General features: G+C 50.9%; 1 protein-coding gene across 1 annotated transcript in view; it reads right to left on the minus strand.

Moving 5' to 3' along the window:
* LOC146808667 (serine protease 1-like) overlaps positions 1–20,827 on the minus strand; it is an 81,471-nt gene extending 60,644 nt beyond the window's left edge. The window contains exons 1-3 of the mRNA XM_085615462.1: positions 20,710–20,827; positions 18,798–18,960; positions 7,257–7,516 (exon numbers count right to left, since the gene is read on the minus strand). Of these exons, the coding sequence (XP_085471588.1) occupies positions 7,257–7,516; positions 18,798–18,960; positions 20,710–20,752 (466 nt within the window). The 5' untranslated portion in view covers positions 20,753–20,827. The remainder of the gene's footprint in view (positions 1–7,256; positions 7,517–18,797; positions 18,961–20,709) is intronic.
* Between the last annotated feature and the right edge of the window lie 1,335 nt (positions 20,828–22,162).

The raw sequence follows: 22,162 nt of genomic DNA on the forward strand, positions 1-22,162 counted from the left end.
AGGGTCCAAACAGATGGTGCACATGACTCATTGCGCACAGAGTTAGTGGCACCAGTGCTGTTAGGGGATGCCGCCTGTGATGAGGCATGTCCAGTGGTGTGGATTTCTCCACATCTTACCCAAAACACAGTTCCACATGTGTGACCTACTGGACCGCAGTGTGGGCCTGAGGCAGTGGTCAGCACGGGCAATTCACTGAGTGTCGCCGGCATAGGTTGGATGGCCCAACCGGCCTGCGTAGTTCAGGTTCAGTGGCACCACGGGAATGCGGACTTGCGATGAACAGGGTTGATGGCACTAGGTCAGTTGTTGATAGTGTTCAGTCACCTCCGTGACTGTGACCCGGCTTTTGTCTGGACTAAGCCGCATCTTCCTCTTACTCCTCTCTGGGTGACCACTGGTGTGGATTCTGCCATTCATGATTTGCGACTAGGTGCTGGATGTCGGACCTACTGGTCTGCAGGGTAGTCCTGGTCCATCATCCACGTGTTGCCGGCTGGCGTTGAACAGGGTTAGTGGCACCACGTTTCGCCGGCTGGCGTTGAACAGGGTTAGTGGCACCAAGTGTTGCCGGCTGGCGTTGAGCAGGGTTAGTGGCACCACGTGTCGCAAGATGCCCATATGGAACTATGCCTCAATGATCTGGAGGGTCTGGTGCTGTGGCCGCTTCCCCAGCTTTGGGGTCAATGCCATTCAGGACTCAGGACACAGTTTCACATATGGGGCCTACTGGGCCGAAGAGGACGCTGGTGTAGTATGTGAATGAGGAAGGAGGAATGTGGGTGAGTGTCGGGGGGCCAGCGAAGGTCTGCGGAGGCTGCAGAGGTCACAGAACTGGTGCTTGGAGCTTCCATCGGCACGTGGTGGGCCCTCCTTGACACACACCGGTGTCGGCAGGTGATCGGTGTGCCAGGTTCGGGGACCAGCGGGCCGGGGTACAGCAGGCACACGGGATCGCAGGCAACTCCGCTCACGAGGACGCCATCGGCCCGAGGCGTGGTGAGAGCCGCCACCCTGCAGAGATGTTGGGCTTTCCGGAAGAGGACCACGCCCAGGGCTATGTGCTTTTTATTCACACCCCTACGCTGGCCTGGCGTATTCCGGGCCATCCCACTCTGCTCACACTTATGGGGGGGACGTAACAGGCAACATTTCCGTGAACTGCCCCACTGGCTGGGGTGACATGGTTGCATCCACTGTCCACTACACTCCATACACCAAAGGTGTATGTTGCCATGGATATGGGTGTATTCTGCATACTGCGGTCTGTCCAGCACATATCCCCTACTCTTGGCATTGTGTACTTTCCCAGTCATGGTTCTCCTGCCTCCTTCACATATGCCTGGTTGCCACCTCTCCCCACATTGGGCTAGTGTGTGGCTGAGGTGCCATGCCGTTGATGGTTCATGCTAACGGCTTGCCCAGGTTACCATAGTGAGGTGTTTGTCGTGTCTGGTGGCCGGGCATGTTGTTTTGCATGTTGGTTTTGATTTTGTGACGTGTGCATTGCCAGAGTTGTGAGTTGCATGGTTGTGGAGTTGAGGTGAGTAAGGTGTTCATTTAGAACTTGCCACGGGGCTGTGCATTTCCCTGGGTGCCATTCTGGGAGCGCTGGTTGCTGATGGACTGTCGGAGGATGGAGGAATCGTGCACACTGGCTGGGTATTTAGAGGCGAGATTGGTGGAGGTTCCATGGTGTTCGGTTGTTACCTGCACATTGATGTGAGACGTGTGCTTTGTGTTGCGGTGATTGTGTGCTGTGTTGGCAGGGGGCACAGGTATGACATGTGTTCTGTGGATTGCCCCCAACACATGCGTGCATCCAGCTATGGTGCATGGTCCTTGCTTGGTGTCCAGCGGATCCTGTGCGTTGTGTTGGACGTATAGGGACTGGGGTACCAAGCTGATGGTGATGTCCAGGACAGGTGTGAGGGACTTGGATGTGGCTGGATGTGTGACTCCTCCGAATCTGGCAGGTGTTGGTTTGGGGGTACCAGGGGCCAACAAGTGCAACACAGTCAACAGCTTTGTGTGGGGTGGGATGTTGGTTGTCCGCTGTGTTAGTGCCGTCGGCATGTTGGGCGTTGTTGGTCAGGATGCGTACGATGGTTGTCCTTTTGAGCCTGCAGTGGGCAATGACATTGTCAGGTGTTGGGTCTGTGTGGCTGGTGCATTTCCTGGGGGTCCGCTGTCATTGTCTGTGCTGCCTCTGTGATGGTCGGGGGGGTGTTCTGAGTGGAGGTTGGGGTCCCGGGGTGGTGGCGGTGGGTGTTGTGACCCTCTTGGGTGTCTGCGCCGCATGACCAGTGGCTCCATGGCATCTGTTGCCCTACCGATGTGGCTGTGGGCTGTGCTCCCTTTTGTGGTGCAGGCTGTGGTCCGACTTTGCACCAGGTCAGAGCAGGTGTTATTTTCCTGCTGCTAACGCGCCTTATCGCCAGTTTTGTGTTCTTATCGCAGTTCTGGCTGGTCGTTGTGAATGTTGTGGAGTGGTTTTGTCGCCGCTTTGGGCACGGGAACGCCTACTCTGCATCTCATTAGCGATAGTTGCGGGGGTCTTCTGCGGCGATGTTTTTTGCGGCTGCTATCGCAGGTGCTGTGGGCTGTTAACACCAGCTTGTGAATGGGGCGATAAATGTATTGCAACTTTGGCTGTGATAAAGTGCCGTTAACTCGGCGATAGCTCCTTGTGAATATCCCCCTCAGAGTACAGAGAGCGGATAGAGAAGCGGTGCTTTGCGTTGCGGCGATTCCTGTGCTGCACCATTGCTGATGGCTCTGTGCACTGCACCAGCGCAGACGGCTCTGTGAGCTCGGCTCTGTGCGCTGCTCCAGTGCAGACGGCTCCGTGCACTCGGCTGTGTGCACTGCACCTGCGCAGACGGCTCTGTGCCCTGCACCAGTGCAGTGCGCTGCACCAGCGCAAATGGCTCTGTGCGCTTGCATCTGGAGCGCATACATGAACTCGAAACATGCCAGAGTTGAAGCCTGTTTTACCAAGCAGGAAGCTAATAAACACAGAGCGGTGCTTGCCTCTTTGCATCCTCAACTCTTCATGCATTAACATGGAGCTGTTTTGTCCCAGGTTCACCAACACTTCACGCCAGGTTTGCACCACAAAAGTGACATAAACCAAAGTCGGAGTGTCGAGGTGGGATTGCTCTCATCATGATTTGTCCTGGGAAGTTGCATAAATTAACACAAAGTAGCGCTGTGCGGTACTTTGCACTATTCTGAATCAAGGCGCTGTTCCATGGGCGTTTCCATGCCCCCACCAGTGGGTCTTGACGCAGACACTATCAGCTAATGTTTGTCGGCAGAGGGTTGCGCCAACAAATGAGTCTGACAGTTTCCGGCGGCGGGTGTGACAGTGGAGTACGTTTACACTCCTCCACACTTCTCTAGCTGGCTTGAGGGCTGCACTGTGCAGCACACAGGGACAGTGGGGACAGGAGTACAGCATGGTTTGATACTGAAAGGGCATCCTTCATGAAGAAAGCCTGTGCTTGACGAACGCACCCACCCTTGCACTATGGTTCACGGGTGTGTGCGGTGCCTGGATCCCCAGAGCCAGGATATCCTTGCAGGTGATAGTGCGCTTTACAAATACACATAATATAACAATGCCGCAAGCAGGGGTGTAACACAGGCCCCCGCAGCCCCTGCAGTGCGTGGGAGCCCCCAAGCTCCAAGGGGCCCCCTCAGGACAGCACTCTGGCTGCAGAGCTCCTGTTCGAGCCCAGAGGGGGCCCCTCCACCTGCATTGCAGGGAGGCCCCCTCCTGTTTCATTACGCAAGTGGCCGCATGGCAGCCTAAGGGCCGCCATTACTGTGAGAAGACAAACAGCACTGTATCATAATAGATGTGGCGCTTTTTTGTTCTCACCATTTGATGCAACGCAGCACATAATATTTGTGCTGTGTTATTGCAAAACGCAGTGATTCTGCACCTCCAAATTAATGTATACACTGAGGATGTGAGAAGGAGGCACACAGGCGCGTTCTTCACTGGTGAGGGCCAGAAATTGCCTTCATGAAACGGCCTCTGGACCGCAGGATGGCAGCTTGACCATCGAAGCCCTCATGACGCCAGCTAGCTTAGAGAAATGACCCTCAGGGTGGCGTCATAAGGCTGGTCGGTACATGCCTACGCATAAATTACACACGCATGGACAGTGATACGCAGACTCTCTAATTCAGCAACTAATTCTACTCCCAGTCTTAAACTAACCGAGCAGCAACCCCCACAGGCTGGCAGCGTTACATGAATCCAACGATAGCCCCCCCCCTAGTATAGAATATCAGGGTATCCCTAAGCTATCAATGCCAAATCAACACCACTGAAGGCGAACTGCAGATGACCAGCAGCTTAACATCAATGAACCAACAGCCTGCCGCCCACCTATCAGCAACCTGACCACAAACAACCCAACTAGCAGCTTAACATAAGCCAACTAACAGCCTGCCACCCACCTATCAGCAACCTAACCCCAAACAAACTAACCAACAGCCTCTCGCCCACCTATCAGCAACCTAATCACAAACAACTTAACTAGCAGCCTAACATAAGCCCACCACAGCTGGCTGACCACCTATCAGCAACCTAACCCTAAACAAACTAACCAACAGCCTCTCACCCACCTATCAGCAACCTAACCACAAACAACCGAACCAGCAGCATAACATCAGCCAACCAACAGCTGGCTGCCCACCTACCAGTAACCTAACCATAAGCAAACCAACCAGCAGCCTTACACCAACAAACCAACAGCCTGCCACACGCCTATCAGCAATCTAACCACAAACAAATCACCCAGTAGCCTAACATCAATAAACCAACAGCCTGCCACCCACCTATCAGCAAAATAACCACAACCAAACCAACCAACAGCCTCCCGCCCACCTATCAGCAACCTAACCGCAAATAACCCAACGAGCAACCAAATATCAGCCAACCAACTGCCGGCTGCCCACCTATCGTCAACCTAATCACAAACAATCCAACCAACAGCCTAACATCAACCAAGCAACAGCCTGCCACACACCTATCGGCAACCTAGCCACAACCAAACCAACCAACAGCAACCTAATTACAAACAACCCAACCAGCAGCCTAACATCAACCAACCAACAGACTGCCACCCACCATTAAGCAACTAACAACAAACAACCCAACCAGTAGCCTAACATCAACAAATCAACAGCCTGCTGCCCACTTATCAGCAACCTAAGCAAAAACCAGCCAACCAGCAGCCTAACATCAACCAACCAACAGCCTTCCACTCACCTATCAGCAACCTAACCATGAACAACCCAACCAGAAGCCAAATATCAGCCAGCGAACAGTCAGCTGCCCGCCTTTCAGCAACCTAACCACAAACAATCCAACCAGCAGCCTAACCTCAACCAACCAACAGCCTGACACCCACCTATAACCAACCTAACCACAAACAAACCAACCAACAGCCTGTCACCAATCTCTCAGCAACCTGACCACAAACAACCCAACCAGCTGCCTAACACCATCTCACCACTTGTCTAAACTCCTCACTAGCAGCTGGCTGTCGCCTACCAGTATAATACATCCATCAGATTAAAAGCCAAGCCCACATCCACCAGCATTAATGACTCCATCTTAACATATTTGTAAGTTCAAGCCAGCAGCATCCTAACACAAACCTAGCAACAGCTGTCTGACCCCAAATCTCTAGCAGCCTAACCCAACCACAACCAGCCTAAGGCTAATCCAGTAAGAAGCAGGGCCCACCGCATGTCTAACCCCAGCTCACTAGAAGACAACTACAGCCCAGAGGCCTAACCACAAACAACTAACATCCTGCACTCCGACCAACAGCCGAACCCCAACACAGCACCGGCCTAACTCCAGTCTGCAAGCATCATCAACCCAGCAATCTAACGTGAACCGACAAAAAGCCTAAAATCAACCACTGGCAGCTTAACACTAAGCTACTAAAAATTACAGTCAACCAACCAGCATCTGAGCTCCAAGTCAAGAGCTGCATACCCCCAACCCAGAAGTAGCCTAACTGCAACCACCATCATGATAACCTCATCTCAGCATCTGATGGAACCCAGCGCACTGGCATCATTAGCCAAAGCCACCACAAACCTAACCATAGCAAAGCACAAGATTAACTGGAATGGAGTTCTGGTTTCTCTTGGCAGCCTATAGGGATGGTGATGTCATTACCCTGAGCCAGCCTATAGGTATGCTGAAGTCATTATCCTTGTCCAGCCTACAAGGATGGTGATGTCATTACCCTTGGCCAGCCTATACGAATGGTGATTTTATTATCATTGGCCGGTCTATAGGGACTGTGATGTCATTACCCTTGGCCAGCCTATGAGCATGGTGATGTCATTTGCCTTGGCCAGCCTATAGGGATGGATATGTGATGCCCTTGGCCAGCCTATAGGTATGGTGATGTCATTACCCTTGGGTAGCCTATAGGGATGGAGATGTGATGCCCTTGGACAGCCTATGAGGATGGTGATGTCCTTACTCTTGGCCAGCCTATAGGGATAGTGATGTCACTATCCTTGGCCAGCCTATAGGGATGGTATTGTGATGCCCTTGGGCAGCCTATAGGGTTGGTGATGTTGTTACCCTTGGCCAGCCTATAGGGTTGGTGATGTCATTACCCTTGGCAGCCTATAGGGATGGTGATGTCATTACCCTTGGCAGCCTATAGGGATGGTGAAGTCATTGCCCTTGGCCAGCCTATGGGCATGGTGATGTTGTTACCCTTGGCCAGCCTATAGGGATGGTGATGTCACTATCCTTGGCCAGCCTATAGGGTTGGTGATGTCCTTACCCTTGGCCAGCCTATAGGGATGGTGATGTCACTATCCTTGGCCAGACTATAGGGATGGTGATGTCATTACCCTTGGCAGCCTATAGGGATGGTGATGTCATTACCCTTGGCAGCCTATAGGGATGGTGAAGTCATTGCCCTTGGCAGCCTATAGGGATGGTGATGTTGTTACCCTTGGCCAGCCTATAGGGTTGGTGATGTCCTTACCCTTGGCCAGCCTATAGGTATGGTGATGTCACTATCCTTTGCCAGCCTATAGGGATGGAGATGTGATGCCCTTGGCCAGCCTATAAGGATGTGGTGATGTCAACACATAAGGCTCCAGGGGGAATGTCAGCACCATAAGGCCGGTGCTATAATGACCCATGGAGGAGGAGTGCTTTGTTATGTTTCCGCCCTGCTGCTTGGGTTGTTTCTTACCTCCAGACGTCCGAAGGTTCTCCCAGCCCGATACGAGGCACTGGTTGCCCTCGGCAGGGCAGTTCACACCCATCTTGATGGGCTGCACTTGAGTGTTGAACTTTGCAGGGGTTGCCAGTTTAACCAGCATGAAGTCGTTGTCGGCGGTGTATCTGCTGTATTTAGGGTGCTTGATGGCCTTGGCCACCTGGAGGCGCTGCTCGACTCCTTCGGCGCGTGTGGTGTCGTGTTCACCCAGGTGGGCCACCAGTGTCGATGCTCTAAAGAAGAAAGATGCAGGAAATTATATGACGCCTCTGGGAGACAGCAGGACACAGAGGGAACCTTGGTGCAAAGGTGTACTCGGAACAGCAGGAACATGGGGAACATCGGGGATAGAGAGCCATAGAGAGAGACAAAGAAAGAGAAAGAGAGACAGATGGAAAGAGAGAGAAAAGCGAGAGAGAGAAAAAGAAAGATAGAAAGAAAGAGAGAAGAGAGAAAGAACCAAAGAACCAAAGAAAGAAAGAAAGAAAGAAAGAAAGAGTGTAGAGAGAAAGAACCAAAGAAAAAAAGAAAGAAAGAAAGAATGAAAAAAGAAAGAAAGAAAGAAAGAAAGAAAGAAAGAAAGAAAGAAAGAAAGAAAGAAAGAAAGAGAGAAGAGAGAAAGAACCAAAGAAAGAAAGAAAGAAAGAAAGAGTGTAGAGAGAAAGAACCAAAGAAAAAAAGAAAGAAAGAAAGAAAGAAGGAAAGAAAGAAAGAGAGATGAGAGAAAGAATCAAAGAAAGAAAGAAAGAGAGAAGAGAGAGGGAGAAAGAAAGAAAGAAAGAAAGAAAGAAAGAAAGAAAGAAAGAAAGAAAGAAAGAAAGAAAGAAAGAAAGAAAGAAAGAAAGAAAGAAAGAGAGATGAGAGAAAGAACCAAAGAAAGAAAGAAAGAAAGAAAGAGAGAAGAGAGAGAGAAAGAAAGAGAGAAGAGAGAAAGAAAGCAAGAAAGAAAGAAAGAAAGAAAGAAAGAAAGAAAGAAAGAAAGAAAGAAAGAAAGAAAGAAAGAAAGAAAGAAAGAAAGAAAGAAAAGAGAGAGAGAAAGACAGAAAGAGACATATGACACCAGGAGATTAAGAACTCCCAAGGTGTGGGTTAAAGTGGGACTATTTGGAATTGGCACAACAGGCATCTATCTGGATATGTTGTGTCTGCTCAGTGCCTGTGTGTCGCAGCAGGGCGTCTGATCAGTGCCTGTGAGTCACAGCGAGGTGTCTGATCAGTGCCTGTGAGTCACAGGGGGGCTTCTGCTCAGTGCCTGTGTGTCACAACGAGGCGTCTGACCTGTCCCTGTGTGTCACAGCAGCGGGTGTGATCTGTGCCTGTGTGTTGCAGCGGGTCTTCTAGTCAGTGCCTGTGTGTCACAGCGGGGCATCTGATCAGTGCCTGTGTGTCAAAGCGAGGTGTCTGATCAGTGCCTGTGTGTCAAAGCGAGGTGTCTGATCAGTGCCTGTGTGTCAAAGCGAGGTGTCTGATCAGTGCCTGTGTGTCACATCAGGGTGTCTGACCTGTGCCTGTGTGTCACAGCGAGGCATGTGCTCAGTGCCTGTGTGTCACAGCAGGGCGTCTGATCAGTGCCTGTGAGTCACAGGGGGGCTTCTGATCTGTGTGTCACAACGAGGCGTCTGACCTGTCACTGTGTGTCACAACAGGGCGTGTGATCTGTGCCTGTGTGTTGCAGCGGGTCTTCTGGTCAGTGCCTGTGTGTCACAGCGGGGCGTCTGATCAGTGCCTGTGTGTCACAGCGGGGCGTCTGCTTAGTGCCTGTGTGTCACACCGGGCCTTCTGATCAGTGCCTGTGTGTCACAGTTTGGTGCCTGATCTGTGCCTGTGTGTCACAGCGGGGTGCCTGATCTGTTCCTGTGTGTCACAGCGGGTCTTCTGCTCAGTGCCTGTGTGTCACTGCGGGGCTTCTGCTCAGTGCCTGTGTGTCACAGCGGGGCTTCTGCTCAGTGCCTGTGTGTCACAGCGGGTCTCTGCTCAGTGCCTGTGTGTCACAGCGGGTCTTCTGCTCAGTGCCTGTGTGTCACAGCGGGTCTTCTGCTCACTGCCTGTGTGTCACAGCGGGTCTTCTGCTCAGTGCCTGTGTGTCACAGCGGGTCTTCTGATCTGTGCCTGTGTGTCACAGCGGGGCTTCTGCTCAGTGCCTGTGTGTCACAGCGGGTCTCTGCTCAGTGCCTGTGTGTCACAGCGGGGCTTCCACTAAGTGCCTGTGTGTCACAGAGGGTCTTCTGCTCAGTGCCTGTGTGTCACAGCGGGTCTCTGCTCAGTGCCTGTGTGTCACTGCGGGGCTTCTGCTCAGTGCCTGTGTGTCACAGCGGGGCTTCTGCTCAGTGCCTGTGTGTCACAGCGGGTCTCTGCTCAGTGCCTGTGTGTCACAGCGGGGCTTCTGCTCAGTGCCTGTGTGTCACAGCGGGTCTCTGCTCAGTGCCTGTGTGTCACTGCGGGGCTTCTGCTCAGTGCCTGTGTGTCACAGCGGGGCGTCTGATCAGTGCCTGTGTGTCACAGCGGGTCTCTGCTCAGTGCCTGTATGTTATCAGCCTTCCATCCCTCTCTTGGCATTAGGTCCTCCCCTCGTCTTGGCTTAATTCCCAGAGCCCCTTCTTGGTTTTATGTCCTCAGCCCCTCATGTCTTTAAGTCTTGATGTAGTGTAGTTCCTAAAACTACATAGGATCTGTGCATTTGTTGGACAACATAAACCAAGGGATTGGTGTCTAGACTGATTCCGGCCAGCCCCACAGGATATGTTAGCCTCTAGACCAGCTAGAGCACAGTGCCACCAACAGCCCCCTAGCCTTACCAAGGAGTGAAATAGTGTCTGGCAACCAGTGAGCGTAACACCCCTTGACCCTTCAGCGATCATGGAAACAGTACCGTACTTTTCACTCAGTCAATCGTGCTGCCTCAGTCTTAGAGAAATATGCAGCATAAACGCTGGGGGGCGTTTTCCATAAGTATTTATTGAACCAGCCTCGTTCTGGTATAAAACATGTTTGCTGCGACAATCAGTAGACAGCAGCAAACTTGAAAGATTTCAAGCACCAAAAGAGGGAACAGAAGATACATTTCTACCATGGCGCTAAAGCAATGAATATATGTAGCCATATATGAAAACAGTAATCTTTGCGTACTCCTACAATGCTGACCCTACCCAAGTGTACCTAAATGTACTGAGCATGCATGTGGTGCAAAGCCAAGAATCCCCTAGCAAAGAGCCGACCCCATTACCTGATGGGAGAGAAAGAAGGACCACGTCTTGGTCACGAGTAGGACCCCCTGCAAGGGATGTCAGACCACTGCATGTTGAAGTCTCAGCGTGAGGAGACCTCTGAGTCAGGGTCAGCATAGAAGCGTCTCCTCTGGTTACCTAGTGAAGGTGCAGTTCTTTCATACCAAAAAGGTAGCTTTGGGGGTTCTGCCACAATCGATATGTCGTTGGCACAACCATATAGATGAGCCTAAATCAATAATTGTAACGATGCAAAGTAGCCCTGTCCTCTGAGGATGAAAATGGCAATGACTTTTTACAGAGTATGTTAATCCTGTTATTTACATCATGTGCAGGGGATTCTACGAAGAATCCTCTTGCATAATAAATGAGGCTAGATTCCAAGAAACTGAACAACATTTATTCAGCACATAACTGGGTAAAAGGTCAGTGCTAGGACCGTAATGCAGAGCAAGGTAGGACACATGTAGATGTAAGGCCACTTTGTGTCGCGATCCTCGAGCAGCAGGCCGAGTCCGGCGCAAGACAGACTACAAGGCCCAGAAGGCCATGGGGCACAGGCGGGCGGGAAGAGCCGCGCGCTACGTTACCGCGCATTACAAAAGCCCCGCCTCTTCCAGGAAGCGGGGCTTGACAAACAATCCGTTATTCTGGAGTTCCTGTTTTCGGAGAGTAGCGCGTTGCGGATGGTGTTCCCCGCGGATTCTTTTGCGCGCTACCCATTCAAGCCCCGCTTTGGTTTCGAGGCATCTTTGGCCCCTGAAGACCGAGACTTTTACAATCCGTGGAGATTGTTTCAGGTATTTAGGTCCGCGCAGGGAGTGGAAGCTTCTCCCACTCGGCCTGCGTTCCTTTGGTTGTGTTCCCCCATTTCTCCATCGTTTGTTGGGGCTCGCTGTATCTTGGGTTCTTGGCCTCTATGAAACTATCCTACGTCGCCAGAACAAATTTGCATTTCCTTGTTTTCCTTGGTGGCACAAGCCTCCTCAGCCCATGGGGGCGTTGTGACTTCTAACACGCCTACCAGGGTACCCTCGACGGAGGGCTTGTGCAACATTTACATCCTGTTAAACTTCCTGTCGTGTGTACCGAGGGATCCCGGGAGACTTCTTAAATCTACAGTAAGGAGAGACGTAAGGGAAGAGGGGGCGGATGGTTTCTTTCACAGTCATGCCCCTAAACACCCTCTGACCCTTTCTCTTCTGTTATTTGTCTCCCTCTGTAGCCTACCACATACGGGACCGTTCCTCACTGCATCACGGCAGCCGTTCCCCATCCCTCTACACTTCCCCAGTTCCCGTTATCTCCTCCCGGTTGTCCCCCCGGTTGCATCTTCACGCCTGGAGTTTCTCTAGATCTAGGTGGGGGTTGTTTCCGGGGGAATAATCGGGATTATCTACAAAACATCGTCCCTGCTGGCCGCCCTTGTTGCAGGTTAGTGGTCTGTTCTTGTTACACTTGGCCTAACAGTCACGACAGATTGTCAAGCCCACGGTAACTATCCGGCCCGGACGATGGACACCAATACGGTGTTGGCTTCCCTGGTGGAGAGCATTGCGGCCCTCCAGCAGGAAGTACACACCTCTCGAGTAGAGAATCAAGAAATTAAGAAAGACATGAACACCTTGCGTAGAGAGGTAGCAGGAATTTCTCGCAAGGGCACGGGAAAAGAATCCTACATCAGAGACTGGACGCTTCCTCCTCCCATCACGTCCCGTGGTCAAGGAGGGGGTACGTTTGGCACAGGGTTTCCCGCCACTACCTCGGACACTGCTCCTCCTGATAGATCACTACCCACTGTGCATATTGTTCAGAGTCAAGGGATTCCTTTGGCGCCACCCGAACGCTTCTATGGGGATGCCAGGAAGTTCGAAACCTTTCTTCATCAATGCAGACTTCACTTCTTGTGTAAACCACAGGTGTTTCAGGAGGAGGTGGCCAAAACCTCATTTATGATGTCCTACATGGGAGGAAACGCCGCAAACTGGACCATCCCTTTACTGGAAAGGAACGATCCGGTTCTACAGAATTTTCAGGGATTTTGTCTCGAAATGAGAAAACTGTTCGATCGCAAGGCCCACATGATGTCCCTGGATCGTGAATTGCTTACCTTACGACAGGGGTCTCAGGATTTATTGTCCTATATAACTACCTTCAATCGGCTAGTGGTAGAGACGGACTGGCCGCCAGAGAAGAGAACTACCCTATTTTATCAAGGCCTACGAGGTGAACTCAAGGACGTCTTAGCTCAAGTGGTACAGCTACCTGGCACCTGTGAAGAACTAATAGACCTCACCGTCCAACTAGATCATCGGTTGCTAGAGAGAAAGGGAGACCGAGGAAAAAACGAAACCCGTCTTCTGCCAGCTCGACTCAAACCGGCCCTCGAAGACACCCCACGAACAGCGGATGGACCAGAACCCATGCAAATCGGAGGACTCCGAGGTCCGCTTTCCGCGGAAGAAAGAGAGAAGAGAAGACAACAGAAGTTATGCCTCTATTGTGGGAAAAGCGGGCACTTCATTAAAGAATGCCGAGCCAGAACCAGACTCCCAGAACGAACCCCTGCTTCCAAGTCTCAGGCCGCCACTTCCCCGCAACCGTCGGAAAACTGCAACACCCAAGCCAGTCAGGGACCTCTGACTTGGGACTAGAAAAGAAAACGGTCTCGCTACGAATACCTAACACTATGCAACCGTCAGTAGCTCACATTAACGTCAGCGTGACGTTATGGGTATCGCAAGTACATACCATAACAGTGTCAGCTCTTTTGGATTGCGGAGCCACTGGGAATTTTATGGATCAGCAATACGCCCGAGAACTTGGAATCCCATATGAAACCAAGAAAAAACCGGAAGTGGTCAAAGCCGTGGATGGGAAGGCCTTAACATCAGGACCAGTGAGACACCATACGTACCCTCTACGGATGCTAATAGGAGAATTACATCAGGAACGGATTCAGTTTGACCTCATCGACGCTCCACATTTCCGCATCATTCTGGGTATGCCGTGGTTAACCCTGCATGATCCCGTGATTCGATGGGCGGACCGCACAGTTTCCTTAACCTCCCTTTACTGCAGGGAGCAATGCCTTCTTCGTCACGCCCTCGTAGACAGGGATGCTAAAACACAAGCAGGTTTCCTTCAAGACGGAAGTGAAGAACGCAGTTGTTGTAGCGTTGTGAAGCTTCCCGAGGTTTACCAGGATTACCTGTCCGTTTTCAACAAACAGGAAGCTACTCGGCTGCCCCCACACCGTCCGTACGACTGTCGGATCGACCTAGTCCCTGGAGCAGTCATTCCATGTAGTCGAGTTTATGCACTAACGGAACCTGAGACTCGTTACCTGAAAACATACTTGGAAGAAAATCTAGCCTCAGGCTTCATTCGACCTTCTTCCTCACCCGCATCATCTCCACTCTTCTTCATCGGGAAAAAAGACTGCGATGAATTAAGGACCTGCATAGATTATAGGGCTATCAACAGACTAACCATCAAAAACCGGTATCCCCTGCCCTTAATACCGGTCCTGTTGGACCAACTCAAGGGAGCCCGGATATTTACCAAACTGGACCTTCGAGGGGCCTACCACTTGGTTCGCGTAAAGACCGTAGATGAATGGAAGACTGCATTCAGGACCAAGTTCGGGTTATATGAGTATCAGGTCATGCCGTTCGGGTTATGCAATGCCCCGGCGGCATTCCAGTATTTCATGGATGAAGTGCTGAGGGGCTTGCTAGACCTTTTCTGTATCGTCTATATTGATGATATCCTGATCTACTCAGCTACCCTTCAGGAACATATCCTTCACGTGAAGAAGGTGCTGGAAAGACTACGAATGCATTCATTGTACGCTAAACTGGAAAAATGCCAGTTCCATGTCAACGAGATAGCCTTTTTGGGATATGTGATCAATGCCCAAGGTTTCCAAATGGACAGGAGCAAGGTCGAAGCGGTTACCCAGTGGAAGGCGCCTCAGCACGTCAAAGCCGTCCAGAGTTTTCTTGGCTTTGCCAATTATTACAGGCGCTTTATCAAAGATTTCTCAAAAATCATACACCCGATCTCTCGGCTGTTGAGAAAAAACACCACCTTTTCCTGGGATCAAGAGGCCGATGCAGCATTTCAAGACTTAAAGAACCGTTTTGTCCAAGCACCCATCTTGCGTCATCCAAACCCGACTCTACCATACCTGTTGGAAACAGACGCGTCACAATATGCCATTGGTGGGGTGCTGTCACAAAGACATCCAGAGACAGGGCAGATACATCCAGTGGCATATTATTCCAAAAAGATTTCCCCTAGTGAAATAAACTATTCCATCACGGATAAAGAACTACTGGCCATCAAAAGGGCCTGTGAAGAATGGAGGCACTACCTCTTAGGGGCTGTCCACACCATCGAGATCTACACCGATCATCGAAATCTTCTTTTCCTAAAAACGGCTAAGGCCCTCACACCCCGTCAACTAAGATGGTCACTTTTCTTTTCTGATTTTGATTTTATCATCCGATATCGACCAGGAACACAGAACGGAAAAGCTGATGCCTTATCACGGCTAGAGGACCCCTCACACCCGGAAACGGAAGAACACCCCGAACCTCCTAGCGTTCTAGCTGAAAACTCCTTTCCACCTGACAGCATCGCAGCTCTCACAACCCCGGATTTTCTGGATGACCTGAAGGCGTCCTGGGATCCACTCGAAAGCGATTCCTGGATAAAAGAGGACCCTGATAACCGAACCACAAAACATCGTTTACTGTTTCATCAAGAAACCCTATACCTCCCCCGATCCGTTCAACAACAACAGATGGTAGCCTGGGCTCACGATTCCCCATTAGGAGGGCACCTTGGAAATACAAAGACCATCTCTCTCCTCGAGAGAACGTTTTGGTGGCCTTCCCTACGGTCGGACACCAAAGAATACATCAAGAATTGCGCTATCTGTGCCCAAAGCAAGGCAAGTCATTCCAAACCTGCTGGATTACTACACCCGATCCCGGTGCCTCCGTTCCCCTGGCACACCATATCAATGGACTTTATTGTGGAAATGCCGCCATGTGATGATTACACCACCATCCTAGTAGTGGTTGATCACTTGTCCAAAATGGGCCATTTTATCCCCCTCAAGAAACTACCTACATCCGTTGAACTTGCGGCCATCGTCCTTCAGCATGTAGTACGCGCCCACGGACTACCTCGAGTTCTCATTACCGACAGGGGATCCCAATTTATCTCACGATTCTGGAGGTCCTTATGCGCCACCATGGGAGTGGATGTACGTTTGTCTACCAGTTACCACCCACAAACAGACGGCAAGACGGAGAGGTTAAACCAAACCCTTGAACAATATCTACGATGTTTTACCCTCCAAAATACTCCAGATTGGCATTCATTACTTTGGACTGCCGAATTTGCTTACAATAACGCACAAGATACCACATTAGGGTGTTCCCCTTTTTTCTGTCTGTATGGTTTCCATCCGTATTTCCTACCCTTTGAAGGACCTATAGAATCCCATCATCCCACCATACACGAGCACCACACCCATTTATGAGCAGTGCTTACAGAGGTGAAGGGTCAGTTAGAAAAAGCACAAAGAGCACAGAAACAACAGGCAGACAAGAAGAGAACCCCAGAACCCTCATACCTAGTAGGGGACAAGGTGTGGTTATCCACGAAACACTTGCAGGTTAAAAAAGGGGGTAAGCTAATTCCCAAGTTTGTGGGACCCTACTGTATTCAGCAAGTCATTAACCCTGTGGCCATGAAGCTGTCCCTGCCCCCAGCTTGGAAAATCCACCCCGTATTCCATGTGTCCTTACTAAAAGCCTGTCCCGACAGCACAAGAGTGGCTCCAATCCCAGTCCCACTAAGTATGGATGGACAAGAGGAATACGAGGTGAAAGAGGTGCTAGATTCCCGACGTGTGAGAGGACGCTTGCAGTACTTAATTGATTGGAAAGGCTACGGTGTGGAGGAAAGAACATGGGAACCTGCCACCAATCTACATTGCCCTCGGCTGGTGAACAGGTTCCATCGCACACACCCCGGCAAGCCAGGTCAACCGCCGAGACGGCGATTCTTGAGAGGGGGTTCTGTCGCGATCCTCGAGCAGCAGGCCGAGTCCGGCGCAAGACAGACTACAAGGCCCAGAAGGCCATGGGGCACAGGCGGGCGGGAAGAGCCGCGCGCTACGTTACCGCGCATTACAAAAGCCCCGCCTCTTCCAGGAAGCGGGGCTTGACAAACAATCCGTTATTCTGGAGTTCCTGTTTTCGGAGAGTAGCGCGTTGCGGATGGTGTTCCCCGCGGATTCTTTTGCGCGCTACCCATTCAAGCCCCGCTTTGGTTTCGAGGCATCTTTGGCCCCTGAAGACCGAGACTTTTACAATCCGTGGAGATTGTTTCAGGTATTTAGGTCCGCGCAGGGAGTGGAAGCTTCTCCCACTCGGCCTGCGTTCCTTTGGTTGTGTTCCCCCATTTCTCCATCGTTTGTTGGGGCTCGCTGTATCTTGGGTTCTTGGCCTCTATGAAACTATCCTACGTCGCCAGAACAAATTTGCATTTCCTTGTTTTCCTTGGTGGCACAAGCCTCCTCAGCCCATGGGGGCGTTGTGACTTCTAACACGCCTACCAGGGTACCCTCGACGGAGGGCTTGTGCAACATTTACATCCTGTTAAACTTCCTGTCGTGTGTACCGAGGGATCCCGGGAGACTTCTTAAATCTACAGTAAGGAGAGACGTAAGGGAAGAGGGGGCGGATGGTTTCTTTCACAGTCATGCCCCTAAACACCCTCTGACCCTTTCTCTTCTGTTATTTGTCTCCCTCTGTAGCCTACCACATACGGGACCGTTCCTCACTGCATCACGGCAGCCGTTCCCCATCCCTCTACACTTCCCCAGTTCCCGTTATCTCCTCCCGGTTGTCCCCCCGGTTGCATCTTCACGCCTGGAGTTTCTCTAGATCTAGGTGGGGGTTGTTTCCGGGGGAATAATCGGGATTATCTACAAAACATCGTCCCTGCTGGCCGCCCTTGTTGCAGGTTAGTGGTCTGTTCTTGTTACACTTGGCCTAACAGTCACGACACTTTGCTACTTATGCCTAGGTTAAGAAACATAACACTGAGCTCACTAATGGCTTTATGTTCTCAGCCCCCTCTTGGTTTGATGTCCTCCCCCCTCTTGGCTTTATATCCTCAGCCCCCTCTTGTCTTCATGTCCTCCCCCCTCTTGGCTTTATGTCCTCTGCCCCCCCCCCCTTGGCTTTATGTTCTCCCCCCCTTGGCTTTGTATCCTCAGCCCCTCCTTGGCTTTATGTCCTCCCCCCACTTGGCTTTATGTCCTCAGCCCCCCTTGGCTTTATGTCCTCAGCCCCCCCTTGGCTTTATTTCCTCCCCCCTCTTGGCTTTATATCTTTAGTCCCCTCTTTTCTTTATGTCCTCCCCCCTCTTAGCTTTATGTCCTCCCCACTCTTTTCTTTATGTCCTCCCCCCTCTTGGCTTTATGTCCTCCCCCCTCTTGGCTTTATGTCCTCGTTCTCTCTTGGTTTTATATCCTCAGCCCCCTATTGGCTTTATGTGCTCAGCCCCCTCTTGGTTTGATGTCCTCAGCCCCCTCTTGGGTTTATATCCTCAGCCCCCTCTTGGCTTTATGTCCTCAGACCCCTCTTGGCTTTTTGTCCTCAGACCCCTCTTGGCTTTATGTCCTCACCCCCTGCTGGCTTTATGCCCCCCCTGCTGGCTTTATGTCCTCATCCCCCTCTTGGCTTTATGCTCCCCGTTGGCTTTATGTCCTACCCCCCTCTTTGCTTTATGTCCTCGCTCCCTCTAGGCTTTATATCCTCAGCCCCCAATTGGCTGTATGTCATCAGACCCCTCTTCGCTTTCTGTCCTCATACCCCTCTTGGCTTTTTGTCCTCAGACCCCTCTTGGCTTTATGTCCTCAACCCCTGCTGGCGTTATGTCCTCACCCCCTCTTGGCTTTATGCCCCTCCTGCTGGCTTTATGTCCTCAGCCCCCTCTTGGCTTTATGCCCCCCCCGTTGGCTTTATGTCCTACCCCCTCTCCTGGCTTTTTGTCCTCAGTCCCTCTTGGCTTTTTGTCCTCAGCCCCCACTTGGCTTTATGTCCTCAGCCCTCTCTTGGCTTTATGTCCTCAGTCCCTCTTGGCTTTATGTCCTCAGGGCCCACTTGGCTTTAAGTCATCAATCTCTCTTGTCTTTATGTCCGTCCCTCTTGTCGTTATATCTTCACCCCTTTTGGATTGAACTAGGGAGGGATTAACTCACGGTTTGTAGCAATGAGCTGCAGATATGATCCAGTACTCGCTGATCAGAGACCCTCCACACCAGCGCTTCCCACTGGTGGTGAAGTAGACCTGCCAGGGCTGGGAGTGGGGTTTGCAGGTGTAGCCCCCAACAATCTTATCATCATCTTCCAATGGAGCAGCCGCTGCAAGGAGAAGGCACTGGTTAGTGTCTGAGATAATGGTATGAGTATCACAGAGGTGGGGAGACACATAAGGGCCAAATCAGACAGGTAAACTTAGACAAAAAGTCTAACTTCACTACTACTAAACTTAGACTTCTAGTCTAAACTTAGACTTCTGGTATAAACTTAGACTTCTGGTCTACACTTAGACTTCTGGTCTAAACTTAGACTTCTGATCTACACTTAGACTTCTGGTCTACACTTAGACTTCTGGTCTAAACTTAGACTTCTGGTCTACACTTTGACTTCTGGTCTAAACTTAGACTTCTGGTCTAAACTTAGACTTCTGGTCTACACTTAGACTTCTGGTCCACACTTAGACTTCTGGTCCACACGTAGACTTCTGGTCTACACTTAGACTTCTGGTCTACACTTAGACTTCTGGTCTAAACTTAGACTTCTGGTCCACACTTAGACTTCTGGTCTAAACTAAGACCTTTGGTCAAAGTTTACTTTTGTGAATCTGTCCCAGAGTACCTGGGACACTACCTACGGCTCTGGGTGTCTGAGACCCGCCTACAGCTCAGGATGTCTGAGAACCCAACTTCAGCTCTGGGTGTCTGCGACCCTACATACAGCTTGGGGTGTCTAAGAACCTACCTATGGCTTGGGGTGTCTGAGAACCTACCTAGAGCTCGAGGAGTCTGAGAACCCACCTACATATCTGGGTATTTGAGAACCCACCTGCCACTTGAGATGTCTGTGATCCCGCCTACAGCTTTGGGTCTCTGAGTGCCTACCTACAGAACTGGGTGTCTGAAAATCTGCCTACTGCTCCGGGTGTCTGAGAACCTACATACAGCTAGAGGGGTCTGAGAACCCAACTACAGCTGGAGGTATCTGAGAACCCACCTATATCTTTGGGGATCTGAGAACCCACTACATCTCTGGGGTCCGAGAACCTACCTACAGCTCTCATTATCTGAGAACCTACCTTCATCTCATGGTGTCTGAGAACCCACTTACATCATTGTGTGTCTGAGAAGCTACCTACTGCTCCTGGTGTCTGAGAACCCACCTATCTCTGTGGATCTGAGAACCCACCTACATCTCTGGGGGTCTGAGAACCCACTACATGTCTGGGTATCTGAGTACCCACATACATCTTTAGGGATCTGAGAACCCACTACATCTCTGGGGTACGAGAACCTACCTACAGCTCTCATTATCTGAGAACCTACCTTCATCTCATGGTGTCTGGGAACCCACTTACATCTCTGTGTGTCTGAGAAGCTACCTACTGCTCCAGGTGTCTGAGAACCCACCTACATCTCTGGGGATCTGAGAACCCACCTACATCTCTGGGGATCTGAGAATCCACTACATGTCTGGGGATCTGAGAACCCGCCTACAACCCTCATTATCTGAGACCCCAACTACAGCTCGGGGTGTCTAAGAATCCGCCTACAGCTCAGGGTGTGTGAGAACCCACTTACATCTCTGTGTGTCTGAGAAGCTACCTACTGCTCCTGGTGTCTGCGAGCCCACCTAAGTCTCTGGGGATCTGAGAACCCACCTACATCTCTGGGGATCTGAGAATCCACTACATGTCTGGGTATCTGAGAACCCTCCTACAACCCTCATTATCTGAGACCCCAACTACAGCTCGGGGTGTCTAAGAATCCGCCTACAGCACAGGGTGTGTGAGAACCTACACACAATTCGGGGATCTGGGAATGTATCTACAGCTCGGGGAGTCTGAGAACCCACCTACAGCTCCGAGGAGAGCGAGGAGAACCAGGACGAGCTTCATCCTGTCGAGTAGAGTTGAGAGCTGAGAGGTTGTCTTCCAGTGCCGGGACACATATATACCACGATCGCGATAGCTTATCACGAATTGATGGCCATGAGGCCTAGGAACAGCTGCTCTCTTCTCAGCCAGGATCTCTCTCTTCAGCTGGGAGCCTGATTAGTGCTGAGAGTGCAACATCTGCTGGAAATGTGCAGATAAACGAAGTGCCCCACGTGCTGTTGACAACCAGGAGCCCGGATGGAGGGGGCCAGTGCCCTGCCCCAAACCACAGCTGGAGAATTCAATTATTTTACAAAATGCTACTCTAATTAAATTTTTTCCATGAAGAGCGCATGGCAGGGTGAGGGAATAGGGAATTCTCTGCACAGCTTGTCACAAAGACCAGCTCAGTTGTGTCTGATGCAGGTCCAGGGCCCTGTCTGAGGGGCAAAGAGTGTTCGGGGATCACCTGGCGCAGCCCAGGGCCCTGCACCTTCTCACCAACAATTGGGCATAATGAAGTAAAGAGTGTGAGAAGGTGGCCTGATATATGCTGTCCACTAGTTCTAGTGGGCACCTTGTACCAGTCCAAACAACTCCTTATGGTGATAAGTTAAAGACAACCTTTACTAGTGGTAGCTATGGAAAGCAGCCTTCAGGCTAAGTCTTGAAGGAATGTAAAGCAGCTTGTTTAACCAGTCTATAATCTCTTGAATGATCAAATGAAAAGACAACAACACCAGGTATATTCAAAATATATGTATTTAGGTTAACACACACCCCTCTAGTCTCTTTATGAGACTGGAGTTCGAAGTACTTAAGTTACAAGATAGCAATTATCAGTAATACAGTAATAGCACAAATACACATTTGGGCCCTAGGGGCGTACCAAACCATATACCAAAAAAGTGGTATAAGAACCACGACTGAGGTAGACACAAGGCCTAGAGCCTGTAGAATCATTGGGACCCCAAGGAACCACCCAAGGTAGTGACACAGGGTACCCATGGGGACTGTATGCAGTGTGAGAACACAACCGCGGGTTCCCGTTATCTTCTATGGGCAATGTCGCGGTTGGAAATTTCAAGGTTAGGGACACTTCTAATCGAGTCAAGACAAAATACTTTTGGACTTAAGAAGTTCTAGGGCCAGCAACCACGGGAGCACTGGAGTACTCGAGTTACCTCACCCAGGGAAGCCGGGTGCATAGGTGTCTTTTGGTGTCAGGTCGCGTCGTTGATTTCAATGGAAGCCTGCAAAGAACTGCTGCTGCCGTGAAGAGAAGTGTCTGAAGAGATCCAAGCCTGGATCTGGGATAGAAGGAACCTTGAAAGCAGAGGGGACAGAGTCTGGGTCACTAGCCAGTGACCAAGGGGGGGGGTGGACGAATGCCCACATATGCCGGGTGCTTCAATTGAGTTGATGGGTGTC

The sequence above is a fragment of the Triturus cristatus genome, chromosome 7, assembly GCF_964204655.1.
Source record: "Triturus cristatus chromosome 7, aTriCri1.1, whole genome shotgun sequence".
NCBI lineage: Eukaryota > Metazoa > Chordata > Amphibia > Caudata > Salamandridae > Triturus > Triturus cristatus.